This window comes from Pelodiscus sinensis, chromosome 5 (assembly GCF_052426305.1).
Source record: "Pelodiscus sinensis isolate ZL-2025 chromosome 5, ASM5242630v1, whole genome shotgun sequence".
Taxonomy (NCBI): Eukaryota; Metazoa; Chordata; order Testudines; family Trionychidae; genus Pelodiscus; species Pelodiscus sinensis.
In genome coordinates, this window is record NC_143056.1 from 74,078,789 (window position 1) to 74,098,135 (window position 19,347).

A 19,347-nucleotide genomic window follows, 5' to 3' on the forward strand; every position below is an offset into this window, starting at 1 on the left:
GTGGTCTGATCTCAATGTTGATTTTAGTCACAGGACCCACTGTGGACTGGGACCCCTTTCACATTCACCTGTTGCAGGAGCTGCTGGAAGTGGAGTGATCAAGCAGCCTTCCCCCCTCTATACCCCTGAACCCTGTATCACTCAGGGGAGTCAAGCAGGCTTCCTGCTCCCAGAGTGACTTGCTCCCAGAGTGACCTGGTCCACTCCACTTCCTGCTCCCAGAGTGACCTGGCTGGGAGATGGTGGTGGAGCTGAGCAAGCTTCTGGGTCGCTCCACTTTCTGCAGCTTCTGGCACCTAGGTGAGTATAGGGAACCTGAGCCCTGCTGCCGCTCCACACCAGGCTCCCTGGTAATTCCTTGGATCATATCGCTCAGGAAAGGGAACTTCGGGGAAAGGATGCAATAGGGTGGGAGGGGGTGGAAAAGGGGCAGGGAAAGATGAGATGTGGCAGAGCTTGTGGGAAGGGATTGTCCCAGGCCTCCTAGGAACAGCCCTGGATATCATTAATATGATTCAGTATAGATGCACAAGACTTGTCAAGCAAGAGAGACAACGACAAAATAGAAAAAGCGATACCTTTACATCAGTGGATCCAAAAGCATGTTATAAAGAAGATCAGTATCATTATTCCAATTTTACAGATGAGGACACTGAGGCATAAGGCTGCTAATTCTAAAAATAAAACAGATGCCACAAAGACTTAGTTGTTACTGTTTAAATCCTATTGCTACATTAAAGATTCCACTAGGTTTAAGAGATGAAGGATAAACCTGGGCAAAAGTGCAAGGCACATATTTTAATTTAAATTTTTATTTCACCTTCTTAGTTGCAAAATTAGAAGACTTTATTTAGTCCCACACTGCCATCAGAAGGAAAAAATGCATGAAATACAAAAAATACTTGACCACCTGCATGTATGCAGGTTTTCAACACTGTGCAGTACAACAGAGTAGGGAGACTTTCCCTCTTGTACTTTATATGCCTCCTCCTGGCACCCAGGCAGCATGAAAAATAAGAAGGAAACAGATGGGGTGATAAGCAGGGTAGGAGGAGGAGGAACAAGCTGGAGGACAGGAGCAGAAGTGGCCAGGGACAGACTTGAGGGAATTGAGCAGAAAGAAATAGAATCAGGGGAAATAGAGGGGGACACAAGTAGAAGGAAACAGAGACCAAGAATCTGTAAAAGCTATAAGCACACTTCCTTGAAGAACCTAAAACTAAATTCAGGACTCCCAAATCCCAACATTCCTCTGTTATCAGCAAACAGCTTGGAAATTCACTGATAAAATTGGTCTCTCATCCCCTTCTACTAACTAGCTCATAGTGTACTGTTACTAGGAATTCAATTTTAAAATTGTAATCCTAGGGGTAAACCACATATGGATTAATATGGCTCCACCACATAAAGCTTGTTTTCTTTTTCCAATTGCTTTTTTAGAAATCTAGGAAATTACATACAAGATAAACTATGCTTAAAGATTGTTACAGTTGCCAAGTTAAACACCCAAAATCCAAGAAACGCCAGAACTGAGACTGACCTTGCAACCTTAATTCAGCCCTCTGATGTGTATACATTTTTATAGTCTTCAATTACATGATTACATACTTTTTTCCTATGAGACCTCTGGCTCATACAGTGCACAAGATGGACAGTGCTCAGGGTTCTATAGTAAACAAGTCTGTATTTTTCAGGATCCCTGCCTCAGCTGAGGAAATAGGAAAGTGTACATTGAATGAGGCAGCAACTGTAGGAAGAGGGATGGTCTTGTATTTAAGACACTTGAAAATCATGCTGGAGAACTGAATGTTACCATTTCATCTGCCATAGTTATCTACTAGTTTCATTGTTGGACACTGATTGCGTGTTTCTTCTTTTCTGGATGCCCAACTTGAGATGCTAGGGACCTGACTTGCACAAGTGCTGATCACTTTTTACAATTGAAGTCAAATGGAGCTGTGATTTGAACATGAAATGAAGTGCTAATTACTCTGAAAAAGATAAGGCATTTGATATCCCATTAGGAAAAACTAGACCAATTTTGGTCTAAAATATCTTTGTGCCTCAGCTCCCTCTCTATAAATGGAATTAATACAATCTCGCAGGCATGTTGTGAAGATAAATCCATTCAGTTTGCACTCAGATGTTATGGTGATGAGCACCAAAAAAAAGTAAATTAATAATTCTGTAGTCAGGGCAAGGTTTGGATAATGTGTAGTAAACAAGACACAGAGTCACATGCTGAATGAAGATAAAAATAAATATTGAATACCTAAGTTATCTATTTTCTGAGCATTCTCCATCATATGTAATGAATGAGTTAGGGTAGCATGAAAACAGTGGTATGAAATCATGTAATTAAAAACTGTATCATAATGCACACAAGGGGGATGTATTAAGATTGCATGGGCAGCCATAAAACTACATCTTCCTAACTTTTGTTTTTATGTTCTTCAGCCAAAGATATTCTGGTACAAGAACAAAGTCGATCTCTCTGGAGAGGCCAAGTATCGTATGTTCAGTGAGCAAGGGATACTGACCCTGGAGATCCGAAAGCCCAGTCCCTTTGATGGAGGCTTTTACACCTGTAAAGCAGTGAATGAATGTGGGGAAGCTGAAATAGAGTGCAGATTGGATGTTAGAGGTAACCAGATTTCTGTTGACCAGTAGTTCTCAAACTGTGGGTCAGGACCCCAAAGTGTTTTGCAACCCCTTTTGCCAGGACTGGTGTTATTCCAAGGGCTCAAGCCCAAGACCCACTGCTGAGGACTCAGGCTTCGGCTTCAGCCCTTGATGGCAGGGCTCAGGCTACAATCCCCCTCTCTGGAGCTTAAGCCCTTGGACTTTGACTTTGGTCCCCATGCCTAGGGCAGCGAGGCTCACATTTGGGCCTCTTCCGGCCAAGCTGGTGGGGGCCAGGGTTTGGCCCTCCCAACTGGGGTGGCACGATGAGGGTGGACTCAGGCTTTGTCCTCTCCTCCTGTGATCATATCTTGTTTTCAGAAGGCAGTGATGTTTGAGAAACCCTGCTGTAGACAATATTCTCATTCAAATGAATGGATAATTTCCCTAAAAATCATAACTTCCCTTTAAGCAAAAATTGTTGATATATGGGGGGCAGAAGCGAATGTTCATTGAATTAGTGAATGTCTCAATAGAAACAGGTGAGAAAATATGGTAGAATTTTGTTATTTGTTAGATACTCTAGGACAGTAAGACAAGGAATTATTAAGCTCCCATTATTGTCCATATTCCAGACGAAAGCATGAGACATTAGAATTCAAGTCACAAGCTGAATTAATAAACAGTGTGCCATGGACAACAGTGCTGTGCTATAGACAATACTCTGCATTTCAAAATTGAAATTCCTGAGATATTAAAAAATGATGAGCTACAATAGCTGTCAAAATAATGCTTCAACAATAAGTAAATAATTCCTGTTATACAAGCAATTATAAAAGGAGATATTGATCCCTTATTTTCACTACTAGCTAAAGTCAGACAAAGGCTTGTACTATAAAAGGGAACATATTTGGCTATATATTGGTAGAAAAACCCTAAGAGTCATAAGGTACTGTGAGCATGCATGGTGCTTTGCATGCAAGTAAATTTCAGAAACAGAACTGCTAATAAGGATGAGTGTGGAATAGCTAATGATGGAGATGTGCCTTCTACATAGGGAGAATTACTTCTTTCAATCCAAATACAGTAAAACTCCAATTGTTCGGCATCCAGTGGTCTGCCACTCCAGATAGTCCAGCACCAACTGGAACTCGGAAGTGCTCCGGCCAGCCGGACAATTGAAGCTGCTCCATACCGCTTCCCCAAGTCCGCTGCTGCCGCTGCTGAACCTGACCAGCGGTGGACTTGAGGAAGCCGCGGGCAGAGCAGCTGGGGTGCTGCCGGGTTGGTCCCACAGCACCGCTTAGGTGAGGGGCGGCGCTGCGGGACCAACCCGGCAGCACTCCAGCTGCTCTGCCCCGCCACTTCCCAAGTTGCTGCTGCCACTTGCAGCCCCAGCTGGCCTGTCACTGGCAGCTGCGCGGGGCTTCCCCCGCCTCCCTGCAAAATGGCGGAGGGTTCACCCCACGCCGCGCCGTTCCCCGTTGACCCCCACCCACCCAGACCCGTCACAGCCCCCCTGCTGGAGTACCTCCTGATACTCTGGCATATGCAATAATCCGGCACCGCCTGGGTCCCAAAGGTGCTGGATTATCAGAAGTCTACTGTAGTATTACATTATTCAAAATTATTACTTGTACAAACAAAAATGCTAGAAAAAAATATAGTGCAACTATGTGCCAGTATAAGGACAAAAAACTTGGTAATCTGGATACAAAAGCAACAAGAGTACAGCTGGTTCCCAAGTTGCGAACGGTCGACTTATGACCGTTCACATTTACGACCAAAGCTCCCATGGAGCGGTCGTAAAGGCAGTCCTCAAGTTATGAATGTAACCCGCGCTTACGAACAGAGTAGTCGCTATGTAACTCAATGGGGTCCGAGTTACAAACAGATCAAGTTACAGCCAAGTGTTTGGTCCGTAACTCGTTCATAACTCGGGGAGAGGCTGTAATTATAAGAACTTAAAAAACAACGAATGGTCCCGCAGCACTTTAGAGACTAACAAAAAATGTAGATGATATCATGAGATTTCATGGGCACAACTCACTTCTTCAGATGAATGGAGCAAGGGGTCCAGAGGTACAATAAAAATGAGTAACTCTGAGAGTATCTGTAGTTCATCTCAATGGAGAAAATAAGTACAGTGTTGTTTTTAAAAAATAATACCTCCCCCCCCGCCCCCCAAGAAAATGTGGTATATGACTACTATAGAGAAGGTCATTCTCTTCATTGGTAGTTGTAGTAGAAAGCATTTTAGCAATTAACATTTGAAAGTGAATGCACATGACCGAGTTCTCAAGTAAAATGCTTGAAGACATATAAGAGGAGTACTCCCTGTTAAATATGGACAAATATTGAAAATGTAGTAATTGAAAGTTCAAGTCTGCTTCATGTTAAGAGTCTCTCTAGAACATATTAAGTCTCCCCATGATTGTGAAAAAAAAAATGACCACTGTAAAGTTCTCTCTCTCTCCCCCTGCCCTCTTTTAAGCTTTAATTAGTGTTATGTCTTAATTTTGCTGTTTAGCTTCTATATAGTGTCTCACTGTCTCTTAATTCTTTTATCTTCTCCAGCACCTCAGTAAAACTCTAAACCCTTAGTTCATCATGAATTCAAGGTATGAAACAAAATAACTCAAGGAAAATAATTAGTTAGCTTTGAATACAATAATGATGAATAATAAATGGATAGCTAGAAAACTGGTCCATGAAGAGCCATTCATGAAAATCCCTAGTTTATGGGTCAATCTATAAGATTTTTTTTTAAATCACTACATTTAAATTGTATTCTTGAAAAGGGCTTTTTTTTTTTTTTTTGGACTCCCATTCAAATTAGAGGACATTGAAAGCTCTCCAGCCCCTTACAGGCTTAAACAATCTGTAAGGATAATAGAATGATCCTACCAGAACAAACATCTCTTTTTTAATTCACTGAAAGCTGTTTTTTGGGGGGGGAGGGAGGGTTAGGAGAACCACAATTGTGGTTTGATGTGCACCATTTATTGGTACAAAACAAATTTTTAACACAGTGAACATAAGAATGGCCGTACTGGGTCAGACCAATGGTCCATCCAACCCAGTATCCTGTCTGCTGACAGTGGCCAATACTAGTTGCCCCAGAGGGAGGGAACACAAAAAGTAATCCTCACATGATCCCTCCCCTATCACCCACCTCCAGAGAAACAGAGGCTAGGGACACCATTCCTACCCATCCTGGCTAATATCTAGCTGTTTTTTCAACCCTGTTAAAGTCCTAGCCTTTACCACATCCTCTGGCAAGGAGTTCCACAAGTTGACTGTAATGTCTGAATACAGTAGTTTAAGAATCATGTTAAGTTTAAAAATTGTTCATACATATATCACAAAATGTACTATGCACTTTAAGCTTTTAAAAATAAAATGGTTATCATAAACATTACACTTACTTGTGACAAACCTCTCTCTCTGTCTCAGGTGGTGATGTGATTTTGAAGTTGAAGAGAATGAAAAAAAAAGAAGAGAATGAGTAACAGATATAACTATGTACACCTAATGCTCTGCTTATCTTTATGTCTTTTAATGGGGAAGAAAGATGTTCTGTTTAACTTAATAATTTCAGATCTTTCCTTTTTCAGAATTGCTGATGTGTTATTGTTCCTAATAAATATGCAGGGGACATAAAAAGATTTTCACCATTAACATTAAAGATTATGTTTTAGGACAGAAATATTAAAGGTAAATGCAGAACTGATCCACCACATGTCAGGTCTGAAATGAGCACAAGCACTAATATCAACTCTACAAATGCTAAAATAAATTCTCCCCTTTTCCTCTTTTGTCACTGTAAGAATTCTAAAATGTGATACTTGTATTGATCAGAAATATCACAGATAGGACCATCTTAGCAGATCATTTGTATTAGTGCTTCAACTTTGTCACCCCATAGGACCCTGCATAAAAGAGAGTCCTCATGGCAATCACTTTCCTCTTCAAACCTCCAACACCTGATTCTAAAAATGTTTATTTCTGTGGACTCAGAAAGGTCTACAGATACCAGCTTGTCCACAGAACACTATTTCAGAATCTTTAGTTTAAGCTATTGCACTGCTTGCTGTATATAAGATAAGTTCCTATAAACTATTCACTAATCATTTTCTAGTTTGGTACTTTACATCAATAGTTTGTAACCTGCTGGTCCAGCGGCAGCAGCAGGCAAGGAGGAAGCAATCGATCCCTGGGCTCGGGTCCCAGAACAAGGAGCAACTCACAGCTGATGCTTGTGAGGACTCTGGGGCCAGGCTCCAGGCCAGATCCCCAAGCCCCAGCGGTGGGGGGGGAGAAAGGGAGAGATGCTGCTGGGCCCCCAGAGCCTTGGCTACAGCCAGGAGGGGAATCTTCAATAGGGCCAGTTCCACTGCTCCCTAGAAGCCTCTCCTAGTGCAGCACCCTCAGCCTGACCAGCCCCTGTCCCGGGCAGCACTTGGGGAGCAGGTAAGAGAGACCCCGTCTCCACCTCCACGCCACCCAGCCCCGCGGGCTGCAGGGGGAAGGTTTTGCCCTAAGATGCTCTCAGCGGAGCTGGCTGGGCCCAGGGAAGCTGCTGCCAACTCCCAGTGTGTGTGGGGAGGGGGTAGCCAGCCCTGGGGTAGGAGATTAGAAGGGGGGGGCCGAGGCAGATAATGGGGGTGTGTGAGGTGGGGGCAGAAGGGGAATGCAGGATGCGCTGAAGGGAGTTTGGAGAGATTCTGGGGAGACTTATGTTATGGGGTGGATGTAATAGGAGTGCAATGGAGGGAAACTCTGAGGTAGGGCCACAGAAGGAAAGGGGGGATGCGGAGAAGGGAGGGTGGGGGAGACTGTGGGAACAAGAGCTACCTGGCTGGGGAAGGAAGACACATAGGGCAAGGGTTGTACAGAAGGAGACAGAGGAGATACAATGGCAGCTTTCCCACCCCACAGGGCAGGAGGTGGAGAGGGCAGAGGTGACGAGTGGTACCATTTGGGGACACCAGCGCCTATGCCCCTGACAAAATTTCAGTTGCTAAGTAAGATGCTCTACATGCTCCCTGTCCCTGTGGGTGCCCCTCCCTGCACCCCTTCCTCTGCAGGCACCAGTCGCCTCTTAGGATGTGGCTACCCCACCCAGCCTCCAGAGGTGAATTCTTTCCGTGATTTTTTTTATTTTTGGTGTTGTAGATATCTGCAAACTCTGATCCATTATGGACTGGTAACATTTTAATTGCATATTTGCATATTAATTATGTGCATAATGAATATACAAATATGCAAATAAAATGTTCCACCAGAAGTTTGTGAATGTGTTTGCCAGTTCACAGTATTAAAAAGATTGGGAACCACTGCTTTACACCAGCATGAACCCTTGTATTTCAGATGTTACTACACCCGAATTATATAATGAAAGAACTGAAAATTCAGAATTTCTTTCTCTCTCAGGAGAGACTTTGAAAAATACAGGAAGTACAGCAGGAAGTTCAGCATACAAGACAATTTCAAACCACAAAGCTTATGATGAATTCAGTAAAAGCTTTGTATCATTTGTGGTTTTCCAAATTTATAAACTATTTGTACATGTTTTTCAGGACAGCTATTTTTTTTAATTCAAAAAAAGAAAGAAAACCTTCTTGCCCCCAACTGAGTCTCCTGCTTCTCACGTCCCCGTTTGCATGGTGTAATCTTTTTCAATTTGTGTGATATTTAGAAGTCCCTAAATTACTCTCCTTTTAAACTTCTGTGAAAAAAGAAGGCACAGAGAGGAAACCCATTAAGAAAGAGAGGCTTTATCAAAGAATCACATCAATGGCTTCATGTTAATACTCAATGCTCCTGTTCTCCCCTCTAAGATGTATCAGTGTTAATGGATGAGTGTTTCTGACTCTGCAGATTTATTGTACTATGGTGTTAAGTACAACTTCATAATAAAGATACCTGTGCAGTGACAGCCGGATTATGCAGTATTTTAATTCACAGATCAGAACATGAAGGGGTATATAAACAACCCATGTTCCTCTAAAACAAGAAGTGCTTTTGTTATCTCTCCTATTAACTTGATTATGCTCTGTTGGAGTCAGAAAACAATAACAGAAAACAATTGAAATACTGTGCACAAATATTTACATTTCCCCATTTTCTGAATAGCTCTTGTATTTCTCTCTCTATATAAAAAGGTTTGTCCTGCCATGTGACAGAATGATTTCATCAGGCTCTCTGGCCTCAAAAGTGGCCAGAGAGAGGGGGATTTGGCGAGCTTGGCAAGCAGTGGATGCAGCCCCCTAGTTTATGTTAAGCTGGCTCCCCTCCCAGGCTGGCTCTCATGGAGCCACCAGCCCTCCACCCCTGATAGAGAGGCAGCAGCATGGATGGTGGGAGGAGGCAGGCGGTACATGCAGGAAACCAGCTCCCTGTGCATACTGGCTCCACAGAGCCACCTGCCCTGCTGCCCTTCTATCAGAAAAATTCAGCAGTTACAAATTTACAAAAATAAACATTTGCTAACATTCCTAGTAATTAGTAAACCCATAAGCATCACCCTTATTGGGTGATGCTTACTGGTAACCAGTTAACCAGCATCCAGGATGGCCTGCAAAAGCCCTTCCCCACCCAACATGGGTGGGGGAACTCTCTAGCCCAGCTGTGCCCACCACTCCACACCATAGTTTGGGGACTCTCCAACCCAGCCAGGCCCATTTTGCCACAGGTGTAGGGGGAGGAGGTTAACTGGTTAAACATAACATTTAACCAATTAACTGGTTATACAGGATTTTACAACTCTAATACAAATGAGACATTCCATGTAATAAAGAACATACAAACCGAATGTAAAGTCAATTCAAAGCCTCACCTCTGGCAACCATATCAAAAGTGTTTACAGAGAAAAAGAACTAAATTATAAACAGCAGATTAACCTTTTAGCCTGAAAGAGATCAAAGTGCTTTACAAATTGTATTAATTAATGTTTGAAAGGTGCTCTGAATTATTGTTTTGGAGAAGCAGTCAACTCGTGCTATATTTTAGCACAAGATTTAAAAGAACTCACAAAACTAACTCACGATCCTGAAGAAGAGGGTACTTTCCTGTTGAATTCTTAGCTGTTGACTATACCTATACAGCTTTCAGACAGTGTGATGTTCAATCACTATGACAGCTCCATAGGCAGTGGCAAGAAATGCATTTCCTTTGACACTTTCATCAGACATATGTTTATATCTATATAGCATCTTCATGAAATTCCACTATATAGATGTTTGATACAAAATTCAGATAACTTAGACACAAGTGATAGCACTTTCAAATGGCATAAGACAAACAAGCCTGGGCAGTACCTGTCAGGATCTCACCATCTAGTGAAATCTAGAAACTAATGACAGCTAGTGCATAGTCTCCTTTAACTAAGTTGGTTGAGATACTGCTTTTGGATTTTCAGATCTTGGAGTACAAAACCAAACAAACAGTGATGGTATATAATTTGTGGCTCTTCTTAAGATAATACAGTTGTATGAGTGGGCAGAATTAGCATTTGCTTTTGAAATTTTCAAACAATAATAGGGGCAAATTTAACAGTTATCCAATGGGTTAAAATAAGCAGAAACATAATACAGTTAACTTTCAAAAAGCAAAATATTTATTTTAATACCAAAAGGCTGGCCTCTTCTCAGACACTGAAAAATGCTGGCAGCTTGATGCCAGTTTAAATCACTGACTGACATACCATGTGGCATACCTACCCACACATCACAAATCTAGCTAGCTAAGAAAATCTCAGACCCACATTCCACTACCACCCTTCATCACAGATTATTTCCAGCAATGAAACTACACAGAAAAAAATCAGTGACAAATTTTGATAGCCTCCTTTGTGCAACTCAGCCTGCATAACAAGACTGACACCTTGTGGTCCCTTTGAATATCTGAGGAACAGTTTTCCACCCCAGACCACAATTCTCCTTCAATTCACTCCCTTCTATTTAAAACTATTAGATAAAGCAAGGATTTTTACAATATAAAGGTAAAATTCCTGTGCATTCTACTTTCTATTAAATATTGTCTAGGACAGAATGAGACATTTATTGGTTCTTATTGATGATCTTTTACTTTGGACACTACCCATGAAACATATATAGTCTATTTAAAATCCATCCTAAAAATTAAGTAACATACCTATTTATATATCTTATAGTGTACTTGTATTTCTAAAGTTCCTATCACCATGCTATTTAGGTTTCTGAGTGCAATAAGAGGAAGTTACTCACCTTAGTGCAGTAATGATGGTTCTTCAAGATGTGTGTCTCCATGGGTACTCCACTGTAGGTGTCAGGCTTGTCCCGGTGCTGCAGATCAGAGATTTGTCAGCAGTGGTCTGCTGGACCGTTCGTGCACATCAAGCGCCTCGTTTTGTTCACACCATTTCTTAGAGCACTCAGTCTGGCTCCTGCCAGTTCCTCGTAATCGCCGAGTATCTGAAAAACAAAGGAGAAACTCAGAAGCGGGGAGGAGAGTGAGTAGTGGAGCACCATGGGGACTGTAGCGGGTGGCTCTCGTCGCCACATCGCCTGTTAGGTCACTGCCCTCCGGCAGTGACAACCGTAGCCTCTAACCTTTCCCCTTCCGGGGGATTGACGGGTTTGTGATAGGCCGGTAGGCCCTCAGGGGCGGCTCCTCAGCCCCCAGCGCAGCAGGAGACGCGCCTGCCTCCCTGCGTCACTGCGCCTTAGTTTAATAAGCGAGTCTCTCCCGGCCTTCCTTCAGGTCCGGGCCATAGTCAGTCGATTACTGCACAGGTCAGGGCCTGGCACCCAGTCTAGTTCGGCCCCTTTAAGGGGTCCCGCCTGACATACGGTCGGTCTCAGACGTACTGTAGGTAAACCCGCGCCCTCAAGCAGGGCGGGCCCAAACACAGTCCATTAGGCCAGGCCCTCCAGCCGGGCGGCCCAACCAACCCTACATTCGTAGGAGCTCCTCATTCAGGAGCGGGCCCAGTAGGGCATCGGCAGGCGCGGTGGGGAGGAGGCAGGGGGGCGCAGGCCCACCCACCTCACTGCGCCCCGGCCCAGGGGCCCTGAATGCAGCCGGGCAGCTGCGACTGGCTCAGCAGGGCTCCGGCCTGTAACTTGCTGGCTGCGGGTGGCTCCCCGCCCGGCTACCCCCTGGGCCACTTCTCGCCCCCTCCTCTTCCCCGGTACCTGTAGTTCCGGCAGGTCCGTCGTGGAGTCGAGGTCAGTGTTGTTCCGTCAGGGTCCGGGCGGCCCAATCCAGGGGTCGAGGGGTCGGAGCTCTGTAGCGTCCTGTGGGCTCGTCCGGCCCCGGCGTTCCAGTACCCAGCGGGGGTCCAGACGGTCTAGTGGTTCGGGCCAGTCCTCTGGGTCCTCGGGTTGTTCTGCTGGCTGGTGTGGCAAGGCCTCAGTAATCCCGGCAGGGAAGCCTTGGCGGGCCTCCAGGGAGGTGGCTGAGAACGGCCTAGCCCAGGTCTTAGCCTCCCGAGGCAGGAGCTCTGGACCGGCCTCCGGCTCCCTTGGAGGCTGGGCCCTGACTGAGCTCCCAGGCAGCCTTCTTATAGTCCTAGTCCCGCCCTTTGACTTCCGGTCAGGTGAGGGGGCGGGGCTAGGCTGGGCCCAAAATGGCTACCAGAGGGGTTCCTCCGGCTCAGTGGGTGGCCATTCCACCCCACTACAGGGACACACATCTCGAAGAACCGTCATTACTGCACCAAGGTAAGTAACTTCCTCTTCTTCTTCGAGTGGTGTCCCCGTGGGTGCTCCATTATAGGTGACTTCGTAGTAGCGGCCCCAAATAAGGAAGGTGGGATTCCGAGTTAAGGTTTCGCCACTGTGGACAGCACTGCAGAGGCAACTGCTGAGTCACTAATGAAATTGTTGGGGATAGCATAATGTTTTTCAAAGGTGTAATTAGGACCACGTGGCAGCTCGACAGATGTCACGTAGAGAACTCCCTTGAGAAAGGCTACAGAAGCTGCTACTGCCCTGGTAGAATGGGCTCTTGGTGTCTCTGGCAACAACCTGTTCAGCAATGAGGAGCAACGCACTATGCACGAAACGATGAGTTTGAAGATGCGTTGTGTAGAGAGAGACTCACCTTTAGAACGATCAGCCAACGAAATCAACAGTCGTTGAGGTTTCCAGAAAGGTCGTGTTCTGTCGATGTAAAATGTCAGCGCCCTACATACATCTAATGTGTGAAGCCATGTGTCTTGGTAGGAGTGTGGCTTGGGGTAGAAGGTTGGGAGGATGATAGGCTCGTTGATGTGAAAATCCAAGTTTATTTCTGATAGGAAGGATGGTTGAGAGCGGAGTATAACCGCCTGACTTGTAAATACCGTATAGAGAAGAGTAGCAAAGAAAGTGGCGAGTTCCCCTACCCTGCATGCAGATGTTATTGCTAACAACAAGGCAACCTTGGTGATTAATAACGGCAGAGGGCAGGTCGCCAAGGGCTCAAAAGGTGGTCATGTTAGGGCATCCAAGACAAGTTCTAAATTCCATGGTTGAGACAGCTCTCCATGTGGTAGGTAGAGATTTGTCACCCCTTTCATGAACCTCCTACTGATTGGGTGAGCGAACATCGAAGAGTCCTCCACTGGGTGTCGGAAGGCAGTGATCGCAGCAACTTGAACCACCTTAAGAGATGACAGTGCTAGGCTGGAATGTTTTAAATGCAGGATGTAGTCAAAAATGCAATGGATGGGGGCAGAGGTCAGATCTCGACTATTGCACCAGGAATGAAACCTACGCCACTTGTGCAGGTTAAGTAGTCTGAGTGGTGGATCTTCTACTCTGGAGCAGGACATATTTAACATCTTGGGAACAGATCATTTCCATGTCTTGGAATCAACTAGGAACCACACTGTGAGGCAAAGGTGATCAGGTTGAGAGTGCACTAGGGTTCCCTGGTCCTGGGTCAACAGGTTGTGGCATTTGGGTAGGTGATAGGGTGGGTGAGGAGACATGCGAAAAAGATAAGGGAGCCATATCTGACGGCCAAAAGAGGGCTATTAGAATTACTGTTGCATTGTCCCTGGTGATCTTTTCTAAGACACTTGGTATCAGGGGAGTCAGAGGAAAGGTGTAGAGCAAATGAGTGCTCCAGACGAGGAGAAAAGCATCTCCCAGGGATCTCGGTCCAATGACTGCTCTGTAGCAGTAGTATCAGCATTTCACGTTTCGATGTATGACAAATAAGTCTATGGTTGGGAAGCCGCAAAGGCAGAAGACATCTTGTAGCATATGATAATGTAGTCCCCACTCGTGGTTCGTGACAAAGTACCTGCTGAGTGTGTCAACAGTGATGTTGTCTTTGCCAGGTAGGTACGACGCTATAATCATTACTTCGTGGCAGATGCACCAGTTCCATAGGCATATTGCCTCTGCACTGAGGGAACGCAATCGAGCTCTTCCCTGACAATGTATGTAGAAAACCGTAGTCATGTTGTTGGTAAGCACCCTGATGATGTGGCCTCAAATAAGAGTGATAAAGTGCTTGCATGCATTGAAAACCGCCCTCAGTTCTAGGAGGCTGATATGCTGGGAGGTTTCTTGTATGGACCAGCAGCTCTGAACACAACGACCACTGAGATGTGCTCCCCAGCCTACCAAAGATACGTTGGTCATAATTTGCATCGTGGGTTGAGGTCGGTGGAAGGGTACGCCGGTTAACATGTTGGAGGAGATGGTCCACCAACTCAAAGACTTCATCACTTTGGTAGTACTGCAATTCTCTTGTGAATGTCGTGTTTGCCAGGAATGTAGATCGAGGCTATCAAGTGCTGAAGGCACCGCAGGTGAAGCCTGACATGCACTATGACATATGTAGTAGTTGCCATGTGCCCCATGAGTTGAAGGCAGGTAAGTACAGAAATCATGGGGCTTGTGGAGAGGACCTGTACGAGATCCTGAATAACCTGAAATCTGTTTAACGGCAAGTAAGCTCAGGCAGTAGATGAATCTAGGCATGCGCCAATGAATTCCAAAGATTGTTGTGGTGTTATCGACGATCTTGGAAAATTGATTATAACGCCAAGAACTTTGAAGACTGCTCTTGTTGTGTTGGTAGACTGCAGCGCATCGTCGAAGGATGGGCCCTTGATCAAACAGTTGTTGAGATAAAGGAAGATAATGATCCCAGCTTAACGGAGTTGGGCCACTACGACCACAAGTGTCTTTGAAAAAACTCTGTGCGCCAAAGACTGACTGACGGGTAAAACTCTGTAAAACTCTGTATTGGAAGTGCTAGGCTCTGACAACGAATCTTAGGAAATGCCTGTGCACCGGATGGACTGTGACATGAAAGTAGGCGTCCTGTAGGTTGAGGGATGCAAACCAATCCCCTCTGTTGAGAGCTGGGATAATAGATGCTAAGGTCACCATCTTGAATTTCTGTTTGCAAAGATATCGGTTGAGACAGCGGAGGTCTAAGATTGGCCTCTACCCACCTGACTTTTTCTGATTAAGAAAATAATGGGAATAAAGTCCCTTGCCCCTGAACTCTTAGGCTGTGTCTACACTGGCATTCTTTTGCGCAAATACTTTTAACGCAAAAGCTTTTGCGTTAAAGTATTTGCGCAAGAGAGCGTCTACACTGAGATGTGCTTTTGCGCAAGAGATGTGCTTTTGCGCAAAAGCGTCCATGCCAGTGTAGATGCTCTCTTGCGCAAGAAAGCTCCGATGGCCATTTTAGTCATTGGGCTTTCTTGCGCAAGAAATTAATGTTGCCTGTCTACACTGGCCTCTTGTGCAAGAATTCTTGCGCAAAAAGGCTTATCCCTGAGTGGGAGTGTCAGAGTATTTGCGCAAGAAGCACTGATTTCCTACATTACTAATTTCCTACATTAGAACGTCAGTGTTCTTGCGCAAATACTCGCGGCCAGTGTAGACAGGTGGCAAGATTTTGCACAAAAGCAGTTGCTTTTGCACAAAATCTTGCCAATGTAGACACCGCCTTAGGGTACTCTCTCTATTGCTCCGATGGTAAAGAGGTGCAGGACCTCTTGCCTAAAAAGAGTCTCATGAGAAGGATCCCTGAAGAGGGACAGGGAGGGTGAGGAAGGAGGAGTGAAGTGATGGGAATCAAGTAGCCAGATGTTACTAGCTCGAGGACCCACCGTCGGCAACCAGTTCGGAGTGGGGAAATCCACCGTCGGAGTGGTGCTCATGCAGGTATGGCAGTCACCAGCCATTGTGCCGGGGGGGAAGGAGGGACAAGGAACGGATGGGCTGCCCCAAGGAAAAGTGGGGAAGGGGGTGCAAGTCCCCTCCATGGGAGGGTTTGTTCTGTCCCAGCTGCACTTCGGACTACCCGCGGTGGCCAGGATTGTGGGGAAGAGGGGGGAGGGTGCTCCTAAGGAGTGGAGGCGCAGGGCAGTGGTGGGGAAGGAACACTCTCGGCCACCCTGGCACCCAGTGACTCTCGGTTTTGTGTGTCCCTCTGCAGGTGATCAAGGCCATCAACAGAGTGCTGTTCCGCAGAGCCATCCGCCTCACTGATTTGGACGCGGTCATCAAGGGGTTTGGCGCCCTGGGCTTCGCCAACAGTGAGGGGGCAATCGACGGGACACACATCCCCATCCGTGCCCCAGAACACCAGGCCTCCCTCTACATTAACCGGAAGGGGTACTTCTTGGTCATCCTGCAGGCTGTGTCTGACCACCAGGGCCGCTTCCTGGATATCAACCTAGGCTGGTCCGGCAAAGCACGACGCGCGGATGTGCCGCAACTCCTCTGTGTGCCAGAAGCTGCACGCCAGGACCTTCTTCCCCGACCACCACATCAGGGTCAGGGACGTGGACATGCCTGTCTGCCTGGTGGGAGATGCAGCCTACCCACTACAACCCTGGCTCATGAAGCCCTACCAGGCAGGCCTTTAATGCCAGGCTCAGCAGGGCCCAAACTGTGGTGGAGGGGGCCTTCGGCCAGCTAAAGGCCCGATTTCAATGCCTCCTCACCCACCTCGACCTCTCCGAGAAGACTATTCCGCATGTGGTGGCGGCGTGCTCTGTGATGCACAATTTGTGCGAAAAGAAGGGGGAGGCTTTCCTGCCAGCCTAGATGGAAGAGGCCGACCACTTGGCTGGCCTGTATGCGCAGCTCCACATGGCTGCCAGCCAGGAGGCCCATCGAGGAGCTACCAGTATCCAGGAGGCCCTGCGGGAGAGCTTCCAGACAGAGGAGGAGTGAAGTCTCCCTGGTGTGCCCCACTGGGGCCTTGTGCCTTATTCCACCCTCACATCCTTCCACTTTCCCCTCCCTAATCTCTCTTCCTGATGTCAAATAAAAACACGTGTTGCCAAAAAAACCCTCGGTTTATTCACCATAACTGGGGTGGAAGGGATGAGGGTGGGAGAGGGGAGGGGGAAACCTGGGAGCAGGGAGCTGAAAGAGGGAGGCCAGGGGAGGAAGGGGGAGGAGAAGCTCAGGGTTGGGGGGGTCTTGCCGGCCCACCTGTCTCCCAGCACTGCAGGTGCAGGGGCCTTGGTGTCCGTGGGGGGGGGGGGGGGGAGGGTAGGGGAGCAGGAGTGGGAGGAGGAGCGATAGCTGGAAAGGCAGCAATCTCTGCGCCATGGTCTGCAGGTGGTCGCGGATGGCACGGCCCTGGTCACGCAGCTCCTACAAGCTCTCCCGCCACAGTTGGAGATCTTTCTGCACCCAGTGCTCCTGGATGTGGACCTGCCTTTGCAGTAACCCCAGGTGCTGCCACTGGTATCCCTCCTGGTTCTGGGTGCGCCTGCTGGCCCAGGTGCAGGAGGATGTCCCGGGCGAGGTGATGTGCCCTGCACTAGCAGCTGGTGTGGATGTGGAGAAACCAGAGAGGATGTCAGCTCTCCCTGGAGACAGTGGGTGAAGCCCAGTCCCCCTCTGCAAGTTGAGGACCAATATTGAAGAGACATATTAACCCTGGGCCAGAGTCATACATGTTGCTATAGTATGCTAAGTCTCACACAGTTTGCATTGTCCTATGAACTTTGTAATGATTCATCAGTATGCCTGAAAAGTAATCCATTTTAAATCTCTTTTTGAAGTAGCACTCAGTAATATGACCAAACTGACACTGCTGAAAATAACACAAGGGTCTGCATCACAAGCAGCTCACAGAAAAGAGAGAGAGAGAGAGAGAGAGAGAGAGAAGTGTGTATGGCTGGGGGAAGAGTTTGCATATGTAAAAGAGACACAGAGTTGTGTTGGATACGTGTATGTTAGGGGAGAGCCCTTTAGCAGTCTCTTTGGCTGTGTCTAGACTGGCAAGTTTTTCTGCAAAAGCAGTAGCTTTTGCAGAAAAACTTGCCAGCTGTCTACAGTGGCCGCTTGAATTTCCGCAAGAACACTGACGATCTCATGTAAGAAATCAGTGCTTCTTGCAGAAATACTATGCTACTCCCGTTCGGGCAAAAGCTTTTGTGCAAAAGGGCCAGTGTAGACAGCTCAGATTTGTTTTGCGCAAAAAAGCCCCGATCACGAAAATGGCGATCGGGGCTTTTTTGCGCAAAAGCGCGTCTAGATTGGCACGGACACTTTTCCCCAAAAAGTACTTTTGCAGAAAAGCGTCCGTGCCAATCTCGACATTCTTTTCCGCAAATGCTTTTAACAGAAAACTTTTCCATTAAAAGCATTTGCGAAAAAACATACCAGACTAGACGTAGCCTTTAAGTATTGCACTCACCAGCCTCACCACTTGTTCAGGTAGCAGCCAGAAGCAATCAATCTTGAGGAAGAAGTTGGTGCACCATCAGCAGAGACCTGTATGTGAGTAGGGGGAGGTGCATGAGCAGGGCACTGCATAGACTGGGGAAAGCTCTCTTCCCAAACAGCCCAACGAAGCACAGCCTTGTTAGCCTGCTGGAGCTTGGGTCAAGAGGGAAAGGCAGTTTCTTTTCAGAGGAGCACACTGGGGTTGGGGAGGCTGAGAGCTGGAGTGTCTGGGACTGCCCAGCACTGGGGAGCCCCTGGGTCTGCACGACCCAGCACTCAGAAGACTGAAGGCACTGGAGCTGCCTACCCTGTGCTGGAAGCTGGCAGGCACTGGGGCTCAGGCCACATGCTACTCGCCCTGTGCTGAGTGGTCCGCACGCACACACACACATGCACGTGCTTCAGGGCTGGCAACTACAGACAGGGGGGCTCTCACAGGGAAAGGGGCAAGTCCTCAGGTATGGGAATAAGCAAGGAGGAGACTAGCCTCCCATAGCCAGAGGTTCACCTGCTGTCCATGTGGAAGCAGACACCCTGATATCAGCCCCCACCTCCCTCCCTGACTCTGCACAGCACAAGTCTCTTCCCATCCCAAACTCCCCAGCAGTGGCCCACCCGCCTTCAGCTGCAGTCTTAAAACCAGGGAAAACATGATTCCGTGTTAATGTTTTACTTCTGTGTTTCCAGGGATGACTGATGAAGGACGCCACAGGGGGCCACTGATCATGTGAACCCTCTCCCCAGACTGGGAGAACTCCCTTGTATCCCAGGTTCTATCTTTTCCCACCCCCTCTCCACTCCACTCCACCCTGTCTCCTTCTCTTCCCCACCCTTGCTCCACTCCCTCTTGGGGTCTGATCTAATGTTCCCTCTAGTTTTTCTATCAATGTGTAAAATAAATTTTGTGACGCACAAGGCACGTACAGATGTGCACCGCCAATAGAAATACATGCTGGCAGCTGTGGGCACTCTGTTAATCAGCTGGGTGGTATATGAATCTCTCTTAGGTGGCCACCCAAGTGCACAGCTTACT

General features: G+C 46.9%; 1 protein-coding gene across 1 annotated transcript in view; it reads left to right on the plus strand.

Moving 5' to 3' along the window:
* The window catches only part of MYBPC3 (myosin binding protein C3), a 142,276-nt gene extending 133,714 nt beyond the window's left edge, over positions 1-8,562 (plus strand). Inside the window, exons 31-33 of the mRNA XM_089778538.1 lie at positions 2,458-2,644; positions 5,200-5,243; positions 6,079-8,562. Of these exons, the coding sequence (XP_089634664.1) occupies positions 2,458-2,644; positions 5,200-5,210 (198 nt within the window). The 3' untranslated portion in view covers positions 5,211-5,243; positions 6,079-8,562. The remainder of the gene's footprint in view (positions 1-2,457; positions 2,645-5,199; positions 5,244-6,078) is intronic.
* Positions 8,563-19,347: the final 10,785 nt, after the last annotated feature.